General features: G+C 38.8%; 1 protein-coding gene across 1 annotated transcript in view; it reads left to right on the top strand.

Annotated features, from left to right (window-relative positions):
- Positions 1-19,583, top strand: part of VWA3B (von Willebrand factor A domain containing 3B) — a 211,482-nt gene that overhangs the window by 138,144 nt on the left and 53,755 nt on the right. Inside the window, exons 17-19 of the mRNA XM_045886208.2 lie at positions 11,060-11,176; positions 12,570-12,657; positions 12,750-12,897. Coding sequence (XP_045742164.1) covers positions 11,060-11,176; positions 12,570-12,657; positions 12,750-12,897 — 353 coding nt within the window. The remainder of the gene's footprint in view (positions 1-11,059; positions 11,177-12,569; positions 12,658-12,749; positions 12,898-19,583) is intronic.

Below are 19,583 nucleotides of genomic sequence, written 5' to 3' on the forward strand. Positions count from 1 at the left end.
TTCCAATCTATGAGCATGGAATGTTTTTCCATTTCTTTGTGTCTTCCTCCATTTCTTTCATGAGTATTTTATAGTTTTTTGAGTACAGATTCTTTGCCTCTTTGGTTAGATTTATTCCTAGGTATCTTATGGTTTTGGGTGCAATTGTAAATGGGATTGACTCCTTAATTTCTCTTTTTTCTGTCTTGGTGGTGGTGTATAGGAATGCCACTGATTTCTGTGCATTGATTTTATATCCTGCCACATTACTGAATTCCTATATGAGTTCTAGCAGTTTTGGGGTGGAGTCTTTCGGGTTTTCCACATAAAGTATCATATCATCTGCAAAGAGTGAGAGTTTGACTTCTTCTTTGCCAATTTAGATGCCTTTTATTTCTTTTTGTTGTCTGATTGCTGTGGCTAGGACTTCTAATACTATGTTGAATAGCAGTGGTGATAATGGACATCCCTGTTATGTTCCTGACCTTAGGGGGAAAGCTCTCAGTTTTTCCCCATTGAGAATGATATTCACTGTGGGTTTTTCATAGATGGCTTTTATGATATTGAGGTATGTACCCTCTATGCCTGTACTCTGAAGAGTTTTGATCAAGAAAGGATGCTGTACTTTGTCAAATGCTTTTTCTGTATCTATTGAGAGGATCATATGGCTCTTGTTCTTTCTTTTATTAATTTACTGTATCACATTGATTGGTTTGTGGATGTTGAACCAACCTTGAAGCCCAGGGATAAATCCCACTTGGTCGTGGTGAATAATCCTTTTAAGGTACTGTTGAATCCTATTGGTTAGTATTTTGGTGAGAATTTTTGCATCCGTGTTCATCAAGGATATTGGTCTGTAATTCTCCTTTTCGATGGGGTCTTTGTCTGGTTTTGGGATCAAGGTAATGGTGGCCTCATAAAACGAGTTTGGAAGTTTACCTTCCATTTCTATTTTTTGGAACAGTTTCAGAAGAATAGGTATTAATTCTTCTTGAAATGTTTGGTAGAATTCCCCTGGGAAACCATCTGGCCCTGGGCTTTTGTTTATTGGGAGATTTTTGATTACTGCTTCAATTTCCTTTTTTTTTTTTTTAAAGATTTTATTTATTTATTTGAGAGAGAGAGAATGAGAGACAGAGAGCATGAGTGGGAGGAGGGTCAGAGGGAGAAGCAGACTCCCTGCCGAGCAGGGAGCCCGATGCGGGACTCGATCCCGGGACTCCAGGATCATGACCTGAGCCGAAGGCAGTCGCTTAACCAACTGAGCCACCCAGGCGCCCCTGCTTCAATTTCCTTAGTGGTAATAGGTCTGTTCAGGTTTTCTATTTCTTCCTGGTTCAGTTTTGGTAGTTGATACATCTCTAGGAATGCATCCATTTCTTGCAGATTATCTGATTTGCTGGCATATAGTTGCTCATAATATGTTCTTATAATTGTTTGTATTTCTTTGGTGTTGGTTCTGATCTCTCCTCTTTCATTCATGATTTTATTTATTTGGGTCATTTCTCTTTTCTTTTTGATAAGTCTGGCTAGGGGTTTATCAATCTTCTTAATTCTTTCAAAGAACCAGCTCCTAGTTTCGTTGATCTGTTCTACTGTTCTTTTGGTTTCTATTTCATTGATTTCTGCTCTGATCTTTATTATTTCTCTTCTCCTACTGGGTTTAGGCTTTATTTGCTGTTCTCTCTCCAGCTCCTTTAGGTGTAGGGTTAGGATGTGTACTTGAGACCTTTCTTGCTTCTTGAGAAAGGCTTGTATTGCTATATACTTTCCTCTTAGGACTGCCTTTGCTGCATCCCAAAGATTTTGAACAGTTGTGTTTTCATTTTCACTTGTTTCCATAAATTTTTTTTAATTCTTCTTTAATTTCCTGGTTACCCATTCATTCTTTAGTAGGATGCTCTTTAGCCTCCATGGATTTGAATTCTTTCTGACTTTCCTCTTGTGATTGAGTTCTACTTTCAAAGCATTGTGGTCTGAAATAGGCAGGGAATGATCCCAATCTTTTGGTACCGGTTGAGACCTGATTTGTGACCTAGGATGTGATCTATTCTGGAGAATGTTCCATGGGCACTAGAGAAGAATGTGTATTCTGTTGCTTTGGGATGGAATGTTCTGAATATGTCTGTGAAGTCCATTTGGTCCAGTGTGTCATTTAAAGTCTTTATTTCCTTGTTGATTTTTGCTTAGATGATCTGTCCATTTCAGTGAGGGGGTGTTAAAGTCCCCCACTATTATTGTATTGTTGTCAATGTGTTTCTTTGCTTTTGTTATTAATTGCCTTATATAAGTGGCTGCTCCCATGTTAGGGGCATAGATATTTACAACTGTTAGATCTTCTTGTTGGGTTGACCCTTTAAGTAGGATATAGTGTCCTTCCTCATCTCTTATTACAGTCTTTGGTTTAAAATCTAATTTGTCTGATATAAGGATTGCCACCCCAGCTTTCTTTTGGTGTCCGTTAGCATGGTAAATGGCTTTCCACCCCCTCACTTTCAATCTGGGGGTGTCTTTGGGTCTAAAATGAGTCTCTTGCAGACAGCATATCGATGGGTCTTGTTTTTTTATCCAATCTGATACCTTGTGTCTTTTGATTGGGGCATTTAGCCCATTTACATTCAGGGTAACTATTGAAAGATACGAATTTAGTGCCATTGTATTGCCTGTAAGGTGACTGTTACTGTATATTGTCTCTATTCCTTTCTGTCTGTGTTACTTTTAGGCTCTCTCTTTGCTTAGAGGACCCCTTTCAAGATTTCCTGTAGGGCTGGTTTCGTGTTTGCAAATTCCTTTAGTTTTTGTTTGTCCTGGAAGCTTTTTATCTCTCCTTCAATTTTCAATGACAGCCTAGCTGGATATAGTATTCTTGGCTGCATATTTTTCTCATTTAGTGCTCTGAAGATATCATGCCAGTCCTTTCTGGCCTGCCAGGTCACTGTGGTTAGGTCTGTTGCCAGTCTAATGTTTCTACCATTGTGGGTTACAGATCTCTTCTCCCAAGCTGCTTTCAGGATTTTCTCTTTGTCTCTGAGACTTGTAAGTTTTACTATTAGATGTCAGGGTGTTGACCTATTTTTACTGATTTTGAGGGGCGTTCTCTGTGCCCCCTGGATTTTGATGCCTGTTTCCCTCCCCAAATTAGGGAAGTTCTCTGCTATAAGTTGCTCCAATATACCTTCTGCCCCTCTCTCTCTTTCTGCCCTCGTGATCCAGTAGTTGTTTATCTCTCTTTTTCTCAGCTTCTTTATTTTCCATCATTTGGTCTTCTAGATCGCTAATTCTCTCTTCTGCCTCATTTATCCTACCAGTTAGAGCCTCCATTTTTTATTGCACCTCATTAATAGCCTTTTTGATTTCTACTTGGTTAGATTATAGTTCTTTTATTTCTCCAGAAAGGGTTTCTCTAATAACTTCCATGCTTTTTTCAAGCCCAGCTAGTATCTTTAAAATCATCATTCTGAACTCTAGTTCCGACATCGTACTAATGTCTGTATTAAGTAGGTCCCTGGCAGTCGGTACTGCCTCTTGTTCTTTTTGTTGAGGTGATTTTTTCCGTCTTATCATTTTGTCCAGAGGAGAATAGATGAATGAGAGAACAAAATGCTAACAGGGTAACAATGTCCCCAGAAAATATACTCTAAACAAATCAGAAAAGACCTGAAACTGGGGCGCCTGGGTGCCTCAGTTGGTTAAGCGACTGCCTTCAGCTCAGGTCATGATCCTGAATTCCCAGGATCGAGTCCTGCATCGGACTCCCTGCACAGCAGGGAGTCTGCTTCTCCCTCTGACCCTCCCCTCTCTCATGCTCTCTCTATCTCATTCCCTCTCTTAAATAAATAAATAAAATCTTAAAAAAAAAAATACCTGAAACTGGGGGAAAAGAAAGGGAAAGAAAGAAAAAAGATAAAAACAAACAAAAACAGAACAAAACAAAAAAACCAGAATATGATGAAATATGATCAGGCTGGTGCATAGATCAGTGCCACACACTAGATTGGGTGTATTTTGGTTTGTTAGAAGAAAGTACCTCCCAAAATTTTAAAGAAAGAAAAACGTATATATGTACAAAAATAAGAGTTAATACGATGAAGGGATGGAATATGACTGTAAAGATGAAAATTACAAAAGATTTTGTGAAAGGAATTGATAAGAAGTTGTTTGAAAAAAGAAAGAAGAGGATTTAAGGGAGAAAATGTGATCAGGCAGGAGACTAGAACAAAGCCATACACTAGAGATTTAGGGTATATTTTGATCTGTTAGAAGAAACTGTATCTCAAAATTTTAAAGAGAGAACAACTTATATATATATGCCAAAAATAAGAGTAACTACTATGAAGAGACAGAATATGACTCTAAAAATGAAAAATAAAAATGTTTTTTAAAAAAGGGATTGATAAGATGTTGGTTGTAAAAGGGAAAAAGAAAAATTTAAAAAAAATTAACTTTAAAAGACTAAAGAATCATGGTAAAAAAGCCATGAATTCTATATGCAGTATTCCCCTAGCGCTGGAGTTCTGCCATTCTCATTGATCAGTAGACTTGGTCTTGGCTGGCTGTTCTTGCTGATCTTCTCGGGGAGGGGCCTGTTGCTGTGGTTCCCAAATGTCTTTGCCGGAGGCGGAATTGCCCTGCCCTTGCCAGTCCGGGCTAAGTAATCTGCTTGGGTTTGCTCTCAGGAGCTTTTGTTCCTGCAAGCTTTCCCTACAGCATTGGAGGACGAGAGTGAAAATGGCAGCCTCCCAATCTCCGCCCTGGAGGAGCCAAGAACTCAGGGCCCCACTCCTCAGTGGGCCCCCAAAGAAAAGCAGTCAATCACTCCCATCTCCCCGGTCTCCGGCCATACTCTGTGCTCACCCGGTCCCGAGCATTTCTATCTCTGGCACACGACCTGTCGTGGAGTCTCCAAACCCAGCAAGTCCTGTGGTGCGCTCCCACGCCGCTCCTCCCGGGGGAGGAAGGTGAGTCTCCCCGGATCTGCTGCTTGTTGGGTCCCTGCTGGAGGAGCAGTGGCGCGACTGTGCCGCGGATCACGGTTTATGGCAGCCCTGAGCTGAGAGCCCATGCCTCGGCTCTGTCTCTGCAGCCAGTTTCCCCGCTCTGATACCTGGGACCTCTGCTGCACTCAGGCACCCCCGGTCTTCCTGTGACCCTGAGGGTCCTGAGACCACACTGTCCCAGCGAGGGTTCCACCTCCTGCTTAGCCACTGGAGCGACATCCCTCAGCGGAGCTGACTTCTAAAATTCCGATTTTGTGTTCCGTGGCTCTATCCTTGCCAGACGCGGCAGATGGAGGCCCCCTCCCCAGCCATCTATCCTCCCAAATATCGCCTCAGATTCACTTCTCCGCACATCCTACCTTCCAGAAAGTGGTCGCTTTTCTGTTCAGAGAGTTGTTGCTATTCTTTTCTTTGATCTCCTGTTGAGTTTGTAGGTGTTCAGAATGGTTTGATCCCTATCCACCTGAATTCCTGGGACCAGACGAAATCCAGGTCTCCTACTCCTGTGCCATTTTGCTCCGCCCTTCCTTTATTACCTTTTTAATGACTGCAAGATCTATAGTGATGTCCCCTATATTGTTTCTGATATTAATACTCTGTCCTCTCTCTCATTTTCTCTCTCTCTCTCTCTTTTTCAATCTTGCTAGAGGTTTAATCAGATTTATTGGTACCCCCCCAAAAAACAGTTTTATCTAATTGATTATCTCTAATGTTTTATTTTCAGTTTCATCGATTTCTGCTCTTTATTGTTTCCTTCCTTCTGCCTGCTTTAGTTTTATTTTATTCTTCTTTTTCTAATTTCTTCTTTTTCTAATTTGTTTTAAGAACTTATCATTGATTTCAGATACTTCCTCATTTCCAACATAAGCATTTAGTGCAAAAATTTCTCTCCCAGCACTGTTTTAGCTGCATCTCATATATTTTAATTTGTTGTGTTTTTGTTTTCACTCAGTTCTAAGTATGTTTCTTTCCTTTAAGGCTTCCTCTTTAACCCATGGATTATTTATAAATGTGTTGTTTAATTCCACATGTTTAGAGTTTTTCCTGTTGTCTTTCTGTAATCACTCTCTAGTTTGATTCCACTATGGTCAGAGAACACACTCTGTATGATTTCAATTCTTTTTAATTAGTTGGGATCTGTTTTAATGACTTATAGTCTATCTTTGTAAAGATATGAAGATTTGTGGGCACTGGAAAAGATATGTGTATTCTACTGTTACTGGGGGGAGTATTCTGTCTATGTTAGCTGGATACTGCTGGTTGACTGTGTGTTTTCTGCCCCTGCCAATTTTGTGTCTAGTAGTTCTTTCAGTTTTTGAGAGGGAAGTTATGAGGCCCTTAACTATATTTGTTGCTTTGTCTCATTTTCCTTTGAGCTCTATCAGTTTTATTTAACTTCATATATTTTAAGACTGGTTTATGTGTGCCCATTTAGGCTCTATGTTTTCCTGGTAGATTGATCCCTTTATTATGTAAATTTTCTTTGCTGTGAATTCTATTTTATCAGGTATTAATATTAACCATGCCAGTTTTTTATTAATATTTTCATGGTATGTCTTTTTCCATCCTTTTACTTTCTTTTATTATTATGTTCAGTTAGCCAACATATAGTACATCATTAGTTTTTGATGTAGTGTTCAACGATTCATTAGTTGCATATAACACCCAGTGCTCATCACAACATGGCTTAATACCCATCCTTTTACTTTCAGTCTATCAGTGTTGTACTTAAAGTAAATTTCTTGGGGCGCCTGATTGGCATGGTGTCCAACTCTTGGTTTTGGCTCAGTCAGGATCTAGGGTCATGGGATTGAGCCCTGTTGTTGGGCTTCACACTCAGCTCAGAGTCTGCTTAAGACTTTCTCTCCCTCTTTCTTTGCCTCTCCCCACCTGTGCTCATGCAAGCACATGCTCTCGCTCTCAAATAAATAAATCTTTTTTTAAAGAAAGTAAATTTCCTAGAAGTAGCATATATTTTGATATTGTTCTTTTATCCACTCTGCCAATATATTTTTTGATTAGTAGTATTAAACCATTTACATTTAAAGTAATAATTGATATGTTAGCACTTCTATTATTTTATTATTTTCTATTTATTTTCATTGGTCTTTTTCCTCTTTCTTGTTTCTTGCCTTCCTTCAGGTTACTTGAACATTTTTTATAATTCTGTCTTGGCTTACTTGTAGTTTTTAAAAAATTTCTCTCTTTGTATGATTTTTGCAATTGTTTCTCTGGGTATGGACAGCATATGTAAGTGACTTGTAAAAGTCTAGTGGTGTCAACATTTTGTTGACTTTGTGTGAGTGTGGAAATCTTACTTCAATTTAGAAAATTTCAAATTTCTTTATATTCCCCAGGTTTAAATACCATTATCTGGAGTATCAGGTGGTGTTATAATGTCTGTTTCAGTCATTTCTAAGGATTGATCTCCTAGCCACAGTTTTTTGTTTTTTTTTGTTTTTTTTTTTACCATGTGTAAGAATAGTTTTATTTTCTCTTAATTCCTGAAGGACAATTGGACAATTTTACATTCAGAATTTGCAGTCAATTGTTCTTTCCTTTTTGTGGTTGAAAAATAGTGAAGCCTCTCTTTGGGGCCTCCTACATTTTAAATGTGAAATTTTCTGCCATTCAAACTGGTGTTCCCTTAGGTAATATGTCTTTTCTCTCTGGCTACTTTCAAGATTTTTTCCTTTGTCTCTGATATTCAAATGTTTTACTGTAATGCATCTTGGCATGGATTTCCTTGGGTTTATTCTGTTTGGTGTTTGTTCAGCTTCTTGAATCTGTACATTGTGTCTTTCACCAAATTTGGAAAGTTTTCATCTACTATTTCTTCAGAAAGTCTCTGTTCTTCTTTCTGTCTCCCTGTCCTTTTGAGACCTGGATGGTATGAATGTTGGATATTTTGTTATTATCCTACAGGTCCCTGAGTCTCTATCTTTTGTCATATTTTTTTCTCTGTTAAAATTGGCTGAATTCTATTGTTCTGTCTGTCCTACAGTTCTCTGACACTATCCTCTGTCATCTCTGCTCTACTATTGAGCCCATCCAACAAGTTTGTTATTTTATTTTTTAGTTCTACAATTTCCACTTGGAAATTTTTATAACTTCTGTTTCTTAGCTGAGATTTTCTATTTGTTCATTTGTTTCAAGAGAATTTGTAATTAATTGTTAAAGCATTTTTATGACAGCTTCTTTGAAATCCTTATCAGATAATCCCAACTTCTGATACATCATTCATTCTGTTGGCATCATTTGATTGTCTTTCTCATTTAAGGTGTGATTTTCATGGTTATTGCTATGATGGGTAATTTTTTATAGTATCCTGAATGTTTTGTCTATTATGTAAGGGACTCTGGATCCTATTCAGATCTTTTATTTTGGGAAGTAGTTGCCCTGTTTATTTTTATTTTTTATTTTTTAGATTTTTTTTAAAAAATTATTTTATGTTAGTCACCATACAATACATCATTAGTTTTTGATGTGGTGATCCATGATCCATTGTTTTCATATAACACCCAGTGCTCCATGCAGTACGTGCCCTCCTTAATACCCATCGCTGGGCTAAGCAATCCTCCCTCCTCCCTCCCCTCTAAAACCCTCAGTTTGTTTCTCAGATCCATAGTCTCTCATGGTTCATCTCTCCCTCCAATTCCCGCCCCCCTTCATTTTTCCCTCCCTTCTCCTAATGTCCTCCATGCTATTCCTTATGTTCCACAAATAAGTGAAACCATATGATAATTGACTTTCTCTGCTTGACTTATTTCACTTAGCATAATCTCCTCCAGTCCCATCCATGTTGATGTAAAAGTTGGGTATTCATCCTTTCTGATGGCTGAGTAATATTCCACTGTATATATGGACCACATCTTCTTTATCCATTCATCTGTTGAAGGGCATCTCAGCACTTTCCACAATTTGGCTATTGCAGACATTGCTGCTATGAACATTGGGGTGCATATGGCCCTTCTTTTCACTACATCTGTGTCTTTGGAGTAAATACCCAGGAGTGCAATTGCTGGGTCATAAGGTAGCTCTATTTTTAAATATTTGAGGAACCTCCACACTGTTTTCCAAAGTGGCTGTACCAACTTGCATTCCCACCAACAGTGTAAGAGGGTTTCCCTTTCTCCACAACCTCTCCAACATTTGTTGTTTCTTTCCCTGTCCATTTTTGCCATTCTAACTGGTGTAAGGTGGTATCTCAATGTGGTTTTGATTTGGATTTCCCTGATGGCTAATGATGATGAACATTTTGCCCTGTTTAAAGTTAGCACATAGACCTTGGCCTGCTTCTGTGGACTGTGGTTCCAATGGTAATTTTCACAGCCTTTGTGATATTATTTTGGTGCTTGGTTTGCTGGTGTTAGTGGGGCTACAACTGGTCCCTGCTGGTGCTATGTAAGGGAGCAGCAAGAGTTTCCTCAGGCCAGGAGGCTGGATGTCTCTTGTGGGGAAAAATTGTGGTAGCTTCCCCACTACTATCTTTTGAGTGTTTTCATGTCTGTAGGCAAAGGAGGGGAGCCTTGAACCTACAGACGCCAAGAGGCTTCCTGGTATGGGCCAGTTGCCATAGCTGGATCAATCTTGCATGATCTGTCCACTTGTTCTGGTATCTCTGTACAAGGGAGGAAAGTCAGGCTCATGCCCATACCAGGCCACTTGTGTAGCCTGCCTGCCATTCCAGTAAGCCTGAGTTTTGCTAGAAATGCTACTTGCTACTTGTCCTAAACATTTTAATGGCCTTTCGTCACCTCCACCATTTCACTTAGATTTGGGATTATTGCTACTGATAGGCATCCCTGTCCTGAATTTTTTATTCTGTTTCAATTTTTAACATAGAAGAGTAATGAAATGTAGTGACTGACTACAGAACATGGGGAGTAGTTAAGTGCTTGAATCCACTGCCAGATAAATATGTTTTTATTCATTATTTTCAGGGTTTGGGAATAGTACAGTTTTTATGTTTGGAGACTTTTGGAGCTAAATTTTATTTTCATTTTGGCACACCTGTTGTTTTGCCTAACAATTTTGGTCAAGGTGGCCTGCCAGAGTTCAGCTCTCCTATGTAGATCATTTATCTCTTTTACTCACAGACATAGCTCCCAACGAAGTTTATCCTTCTTAATTCCCGGTTACAGAGGCAACCAAGACAGGAATCACCCTGTTGTTGCCTAGAAAAATAATGAATAACACTTAGCACAGTCCTATCTCTATGTACAGAGACCACTGATGTTGACTTTCTGTGAAAAAGAGAGACAGTTTATAGATTATTAGCTCATCTTCAGTCTAATTATCTAGTTTCTTAATAGGAGAGGCTAAATCTCTTCTTGTTGAAAACAAGGACACATCTCATTCATGAATACTACATAAAACCTTGGTACTTGTGCCTCCAAATTGTGAAGTACAGAACACATTTACAATTAATGTGGTTTCTGTGATTGCATATGAAAAATAATCAAGATGTCTTGGTACAAGCTCCTTACTTTCTATATAACACACAGATTAAATGTCAATATTTGATAAGTATCTATTTGCTAGTTAAAGGACTGCAATCTGTGAATATGGTGAGGCATCACTCCTAGGATTATGTTATGTTGATCTTAAACCAAGGTTGTGTAGGAGAGCCCAGTATACATGAGCTGTTTAAAGGAGGAGCTTTTTTCCAGCTGGTGACAGAAAAGAAAGTCAGAGAGTCTTGAAGCACGAGTGGAATTCAGTGTGCCATTGCTGGCTTGAAGATGAAGGGGCTACATGAGTAGTAATGTGGGCGCTTAGGGAGCTGAGAGGCCCCCTGACAGCCAGCAAGGAAAGAGGGACCTCAGTCCTGCAGCTGCAAGGAAATGAGTTCTGCCAACAACTTGAATGAGCTTGGAAGTAGATCTCTCTCAAAGAGGGGCAGAGCTTGAGCTCAGATAAGTGGAACAAGCCTTTACTGCAGCATTTAGTTGGTGGCAGAACTGTCCTCTAAGATTTGGAAGCTGCATTCTTTTTTTAAGGATCCAAGAAAATAGGTGCATCTAATAAAGTATCTCCTTTTGTCCCAATTCCTTTAACCCCTTTCCCTTTGATACCAACAGAATCAACCAAAACCAGCCTGCTCAGAAACCAGATGTCCAGCCTCAAGAGCTCAGCTTGCAGCAAGAGGACAGACGGCCTTTCCACTTCCAGCAGCTGGAACACTCCAAGTGACAGAGGCAAGCCAGAGAGAGTCTCTATATCAGGAAGCGCAGGCTGGCCTCCCTTTGCCCAGTGTGTCTGCTCCTAAAAAGCTGGGTGTAGATACATTTTGGGGGAAACAAATCATTTTTAAGTGGGTTAGGTTTGCTTTCTATTCAGGGACTCCTTGTAAATCATGTCTGCCTGCTATAGTGAACTGGATTTTCTTAGACTGAGATTTGCAATTACTGTGCCTGGATGTTTAATACACAAGTGGCTCACATAACTATGGTGCTAGTGTAGTGCTTGCTGCCCCTCCGTGGTTTGAACTTGAAAACCTAATACTTCACAGTTGGTTTATTTTCTTCCCTTCATTCACAGGTGGCGACATCTGATGAGCCCCTCTCTGGTCCATATTGTCAGCCTTTGGGGGGCTAAGTGTGAGGAAAATATGATTTTCCACCCCAATTTTATTATAATAATAAAATCCTTATTCTTAAAATCGTAAATTTCTAAGAGTTTAATTCCTGTAGGACTTTTCCCTGTATTTCAAATAGTTGATAACTAGTAAATCAAACTAATGACACAGATATGTACAATCAGTCCCCTAAGTAGGAGGAAGTGACTGAGTGAGAAGTGTACACTCTATCATAGCTGAATCTAACCTTATGTTCTTTAGTGCTGATTGTTGTGATGTCTTTTCCTGTGTTTCAGTTAACCTGTCATAGTCCCTAGGTCTGCTATATGCATGGTTCTTAAAGGGCTTAGCATATGATGAGTAGAGTATGATTTCTTAGATATTCAACCAACTCACTCCCAAACAGCCCTCTTTCTAGATGCTGCCAATTCAACTAGCTAATATTTCTTTCCACTTATAAGTCCAAGTTTATATAAGGATATATATATTAAAAATCCCAAATATTGATTTGAAAATGTATATCTACAACTAAACAGGATCTAATAGGGATTTTGGTTTTCCATACAGAGTGGAGGAACCACAAAGCAACTATCAGAAACTAAAATGTTGATCAAGGTTCTTTTGTATAATTTGGGGGGAGTCTAATGAAGCCAACATTGAACAATCATTGGTTAATGGCATTGTCAAATTTAACATTGTAAAAATGTGTTTTCTGGGGAATGAGAGAATGAATGTCTCATTCTTCCATGGAGAGGGATCTCAATGGATATGGGATGAAGTAGATAAGCAAAACAATGATAGGGCCGTATTCATCTGTGCATTGGTCTTTAGTGTAATTGCAAATGAATCTTGCCAAAGAACCCACTATGACAGTCAGGATTCTCTGAAATATGGTCCATTTGTTAATCATCGGTCACAACCGAACTAAAAGATAAGCGTGATCCTTTTGCATTTTTGATTAAAAAAACCCATTTATTACGAAATTATACAACTGTCATTTTCTCCTTCCACAGAAATAAGCACCCTGCTGACAAATGAGTACCTAGATGGCAAATCATTAGGAAGAGTGAGTCGAGAAGGAAAAGAGGTTCATGACCAAGAGTGAGTACTTTAATTTTACCAGGGAGGTTTTGTTGTGTTTTTATTTATTACAAGTTTTAAAGCATCATAGTCTGTGTTCTTATTTCTTCAAGTATGTCTTCAGAAAAGTGGCTCAAGACCCATGGCTTGGTTGCCAAGAAACTCACTGTCATGGATGCCTTGTCCATGACAGCGGTCCCTCACATCCCCACCTATGTTCCCATTCTGGACAAGCATGTTGTTTCCAAGGTCTTTGATGAGGTAAGACTGATTTTCTATTTGTCCCTGCCTGACGTATTTTTCATTCCTGGTTCAAATAAAATGTAGTCCACTTTGGTCTTGTACAGTTGTAACAGAAATGTATTTCAGCCATTGAAAAGAAAATTATTTGTAAAGATAGTAAAAAGGAGAGAGAAAAGCTCTTACGAAGTTTTGTTTTTAAGCCGAGAAGACATTGGTCTTTGTTGGGTTGGCTGTTCACAGCTGGTTGCTGGTGGGTGGCAGTGTGGAGCTGCAAACATGTTTGAAAATCTTCTCAGAGTCATGAGTCATGAGTGAACATTATCCAGTATCAGAGGACCAGGGGAGAACTTGTGAGAGACTATGTCCTCCCTTTGCTTACCTTCTCTTCTTAAATATAGTGGCATCTTTTCTTTTCTTTTTTTTTTTTTTTTTTAAGATTTACTTACTGAGAGAGAGAGAGAGAACACATGCATGCCTGCATGAGTGGGGGGAGGGCAGAGGGAGAGATTCTCAAGCAGACTTCCGGCTGAGCTCCGGGCCCAACATGAGGCTCGATCTCATGGACCCATGAGATCAGGACCTGATTTGAAACCAGGAATCGGACCCCTTAGCCGACTGAGCCAACCAGGCAACCCCAGTGGCATCTTTTCCATCATAAAAGTCTCCAAAGGAAAAAGTCAGAGAGGGAAAGAGGGAGGGAGCAAGAGAGACGCAGAGAGAGAGAGAGAGACAGAGACAGAGAATGAACCAGAGCCAAAGAACTGTAAGAGAATGACAGTCATATCTTGGAAGGGGAAAAAGCAGTGGGAGAGCATGGGAGGGTTAAATGTGGAGGAATGCCAAATAAATACTGAAAAGTTTCCCTTGAATTGGGCAACTAGAAGGTCCTTGCCCTTAGCAAGAACAGATTCAGTGGAGCAGCCAGACTGTTCAAGAATGAGGAACACACAAAAAACAAGGATATGAAGATCAAACCCCAATGCTTCTGGACAAATACAGTGGCAGCTAATGATTTAAATAGAAACATACCAGGCTTTATAGTCACTAAATGGAAATACTATCCTTAAAAGAACTCATCTCATCCTGTGATGGTTACAGAAGAAATGTAGGGTGTTTGGAATTTGCTTCCCAATCATTGGGAGGGTGGCAGTTGTTGGGGGAGGAGAGGAATAGGTAAAAGAAGATTGGCCACGAGTTGATAACTGTTAAATTTGCATAATAATAATATTGAATCAGGGGAAGCTCGTTCTACTATTCTGTCTGCTTTTTTACATAGCTTTGATTTTCCATAAAAAAAATTGAAAAAAATCAAAGGCAGGAAATCTTTTTTTTTTTTTTTAAGATTTTATTTATTTATATGACAGAGAGAGACACAGCGAGAGAGGGAACACAACCAGTGTTTAAAAAAAGAAATCTTTTTTTAAAAAAAAGCCTTTATCGGGGTGCCCGGGTGGCTCAGTCGTTGGGCATCTGCCTTCGGCTCAGGTCATGATCTCAGGGTCCTGGGATTGAGCCCCACATCGGGCTCCCTGATCAGTGGGAAGCCTGCTTCTCCCTCTCCCACTCCCCCTGCTTGTGTTCCCTCTCTGGCTGTGTCTCCCTCTGTCAAATAAATAAATAAAATCTAAAAAAAAGGGGGTGGGGGCTTTATCTAACTGGTCTTGATGTATTTGGAAGAAGCAGAGGAATTGGTGAATTTTTTCTCTTAGTCACATTGAAGACATTACACTCACGGAGTTCAACATGCACCCTAGTTTTGCACAACCAGTGATTTTTGCTCTGGAGGTTGTGTCTGATTGATGATGTATTCCTCATGACTCTGCCTCACAGTGAGTGGTTCTGTGTCTGGCTGAGACCTTGTGACTGGCAGGTTCTATTTGTATCTCCAGTGAACTCTAACCTGTTTGGTCAGATAACAATGTATCACTTGAACTTGACTTCCTCCAGAAGAAGCAGAGAGAAACCGAACACTGATTGATTTCTTCTAGGAAGTTTGGTGGCAGCTTTTCCTATTCTGTGCATTTATTTTATTAATACTCTTCAGTTTTATTTGGAATAAGATGTCTTTAGTGAACTCTACCGAGAAGTAGAATTTTCTTGTGCTTCTCACGTCTCCTTCTAAGCCTTCCAATAGCCTGAAACATGGAAAAGTAAATTTCTCAAAAAAACAAACATGATAGGGTAGGGAAGTACAAACATAAAATCAAAGAAGAAACGACAAGGGAAGGATTTATAGATCAAATACAGAAAAATGTTATATTGCATAAAAACATACAAATAAAATGAAGGCAGAGCTCAGAAAAATATTTGTAACATATACAACAAAGAGTTACAAGAGTAATGTCTTAAATATGTTTTTGAGTTTGCATCCATATAAACCTGTGTGTGTGTGTGTGTGTATAAATCATTGTTCTGTTCACAGAACAACATACATACACACGTGCCCATACCATAAAAGAATAAAAAAATGGTAAATACCTCATTGGAAAATCTAGGGAGATAAATTAAAAAATAATCAAAACCCCATACAAAAATATTTCTTACCTGGTAACCTAATATATGCGTTGAGAAAAAGTGCAAACTGAAAAACCAGTTAGACAACTACCCCACCACCACCATCAAATTTGTAAGGTTAAAAAATACTAATAAACAAACAAACACAAATACCAATGAACAGTGATGGCAAAATTAGGATGAAATGAGAACTTTTATATTCTGCTGGTGGGAGTATAAATTGGTGCCTCCTTGGCAGTACACTCAGAGGTGTTAAGAGCATACAGCCTTTTCTCCAGTGAATCCATATGTAGATATTTCATAATCAGAAATACTGATACATATATTCAAAGAATGGTTAGTGCTGCCTTATATCTAACAATGAGAATGCTGAAGACAACTTAAATGTCTACAGGGTATACCCGTATCATGGAGGGTCATACGTTCATTAAATGTCATGTTCCTAAAGAATAAGGAATGACATAGGGAAAAGCTCTCAATGTAATTTTTTAAAATTTAATTTTATTATGTTATGTTAGTCACCATACAGGTACATCATTAGTTTTTGATGTAGTGTTCCATGATTCATTGTTTTCATATAACACCCAGTGCTCCATGCAATACATGCCCTCCCTAATACCCATCACCAGGCTAATCCATCCCCCCACCCCCCTCCCCTCTAAAACCCTCAGTTTGTTTCTCAGAGTCCATAGTCTCTCATGGTTCTTCTCCCCCTCCGATTTCCCCTCCTTTATTTTTCCCTTCCTTCTCCTAATGTCCTCCATGCTATTCCTTATGTTCCACAAATAAGTGAAACCATATGATAATTGACTTTCTCTGCTTGACTTATTTCACTTAGCATAATCTCCTCCAGTCTCATCCATGTTGATCTAAAAGTTGTGTATTCATCCTTTCTGATGGCTGAGTAAGCTTCCATTGTATATATGGACCACATCTTCTTTATCCATTCGTCTATTGAAGGGCATCTCAGCTCTTTCCATAATTTGGCTATTATGGACATTGCTGCTATGAACATTGGAGTGCATTTGGCCCTTCTTTTCACTACATCTGTGTCTTTGGGGTAAATACCCAGGAGTGTAATTGCTGGGTCATAAGGTAGCTCTATTTTTAAATATTTGAGGAACCTCCATACTGTTTTCCAAAGTGGCTATACCAACTTGCATTCCCACCAACAGTGTAAGAGGGTTCCCTTTCTCCACATCCTCACCAACAATTGTTGTTTCCTGTTTTGTTAATTTTTGCCATTCTAACTGGTGTAAGGTGGTATCTCATTGTGGTTTTGTTTTGGATTTCCCTGATGGCTAGTGATGATGAACATTTTTTCATGTGTCTGTTAGCCATTTGTATGTCTTCTTCGAAGAAGTGTCTGTTCATGTCTTCTGCCCATTTTTTGACTTGATTATTTGTTGGGTGTTGAGTTGGAGAAGTTCTTTATAGATCTTGGTTATCAGCACTTTGTCTGTAGTGTCCTTTGCAAATATCTTCTCCCATTCTGTGGGTTGCCTCTTAGTTTTGTTGACTGTTTCCTTTGCTGTGCAGAAGCTTTTTATCTTGATGAAATCCCAAGAGTTCATTTTTGCTTTTGTTTCACTTGCGTTTGGAGATGTATCTTGAAAGAAGTTGCTGTGGCCAATGTCGAAGAGGTTACTGTCTATGTTCTCCTCTAGGATTTTGATGGATTCCTGTCTCACATTGAGTTCTTTCATCCATTTTGAGTTTATCTTTGTGTATAGTGTTAGAGAATAGTCGAGTTTCATTCTTCTCTATACAGCTGTCCAATTTTCCCAGCACCATTTATTGAAGAGACTGTCTTTTTTCCATTGCATATTTTTTCCTGCTTTGTCGAAGATTATTTGATCATAGAGTTGAGAGTCCATATCTGGGCTCTCTATTCTGTTCCATTTGGTCTGTACGTCTGTTTTTGTGCCAGTACCATGCTGTCTTGGTGATCACAGCTTTGTAATATAGCTTGAAATCAGGCAATATGATGCCCTCAGCTTTGTTTTTCTTTTTCAGCATTTCCTTGGTGATTCAGGGTCTTTTCTGATTCCATACAAATTTTAGGATTGTTTGTTCCAGCACTTTGAAAAATGTTGGAATTTTGATCAGGATGGCGTTGCAGGTATAGATTGCTGTGGGCAGCATAGACATTTTAACAATGTTTATTATTCTGATCCATGAACATGGAATGTTTTTCCATCTTTTTGTGTCTTCTTCAATTTCTTTCATGAGTGTTCTGTAGTTCCTAGAGTATAGATCCTTTACCTCTTTGGTTAGGTTTATTCTGAGGTATCTTATGGTTTTTGGTGCTATTGTAAATGGAATCGATTCTCTAATTTCTCTTTCTACAGTTGCATTGTTAGTGTATAAGAAAGCAACTGGTTTCTATGCATTGATTTTGCCTGATGGATTCCTGGGTGAATTCTTCCAAACATTCAAAGAAGAAATAATAACTATTCTCCTGAAGCTGTTTCAAAAAATAGAAACAGAAGGAAAGCTTCCAGACTCATTCTGTGAGCCCAGCATTACCTTAATCCCCAAACCAGGCAAAGACCCCATCAAAAAGGAGAATTTCAGACCGGTATCCCTGATGAATATGGATTCCAAAATTCTCAACAAAATCCTAGCTAATAGGATCCAACAATACATTAAAAGGATCATCCACCACGACCAAGTAGGATTTATGCCCAGGATGCAAGGGTGGTTCAACATTCGCAAATCAATCAATGTGATAGAACACATTAATAGGAGGAGAGAGAAGAACCATATGGTCCTCTCAATTGATGCAGAAAAAGCATTTGACAAAATACAGCATCCTTTCCTGATTAAAACTCTTCAGAGTGTAGGGATAGAGGGAACATTGCTCAAGTTCATAAAATCCATCTATGAAAAAGCCACAGCGAATATCATCCTCAATGGGGAAAAGCTGAGAGCCTTTCCCGTAAGATCAGGAACATGACAAGGATGCCCATTCTTGCCACTATTGTTCAACATAGTACTAGAAATCCTAGCAACAGCAATCAGACAACAAAAAGAAAGAAAAGGTATTCAAACTGGCAAAGAAGAAGTCAAACTCTCCCTCTTCACAGATAACATGATACTTTATGTGGAAAATCCGAAAGGCTCCATCCCCAAATTACTAGAACTCATACAGCAATTCAGTAATGTGGCAGGATACAAAATCAATGCACAGAAATCAGTTGCTTTCTTATACACTAGCTCTATGTATAATTAATGCTAAATGAAAAAATCAGGTACAAAGCTCCACATATATAGTACATAAATTTGGTTACATATATGTATGATGTAGACGTAGCACTCTTTCTCCCTCCTTTTCTCTTTTACCAAAATGTTAATAGTGTTTATCTGAGTTAGGAGATTATTGGAGATTTGGGGGTTTTGTTTATGTACTTTCTAGTTTTTGTTGTACTACTTTTAACTGAATATATATTAATGTTATACTGACAAAAAAAGGTTAAGAAAACCAGACTTATAACAAATGATAAAATGGTGAAATATAAAGGGAACCTAATTTTTAATTAATTATTGGTTTATTTTTATTTGCTAAGTAATTTATGAATACATTCTCAGTATGGAATGCCATGTAGAAGTCTTTAAAGGAAAACGTGGAAGCTTTTCTCTTAGCCACTCTCGTCTACAAAGGAAACTCTGATAGTTTGGTGACTACCTTTCCAATTTTTTTTTATTATGTTCAGTTAGCCACTGTATAGTACATAATTAGTTTTTGATGTAGTGTTCAGTGATTCATTAGTTAAGTATAACACCCAGTGCTCATCACAACACGTGCCCGCCTCAATACCCATCACCCTGTTACCCCCTCCCCCTCTCCCTTCTGAAATCCCCAGATTGTTTCTCGGGATCCATAGTCTCTCATGGTTCATCTTCCTCTCCGATTTCTCCCCCTTTGAATTTCCTTCCCTTCCCCTATGGTCCTCTATGCTATTGCTTATGTTCCACATATGAGTGAAACCATATGATAATTGTCTTTCTCTGCTTGACTTACTTCACTTAACATAATCCCCTCCAGCTCCATCCGTGTCGATGCAAATGGTAGGTATTCATCGTTTTTGATGGCTGAATAATATTCCATTGTGTATATGTACCACAACTTCTTTATCCATTAATCTGTTGAAGGGCATCTCAGCTCCTTCCACGGTTTGGCTATTGTG

The sequence above is a fragment of the Mirounga angustirostris genome, unplaced genomic scaffold (assembly GCF_029215605.1).
Source record: "Mirounga angustirostris isolate CCGP_5_RB_7025 unplaced genomic scaffold, mMirAng1.0.hap1 SCAF_10, whole genome shotgun sequence".
Lineage (NCBI taxonomy): Eukaryota > Metazoa > Chordata > Mammalia > Carnivora > Phocidae > Mirounga > Mirounga angustirostris.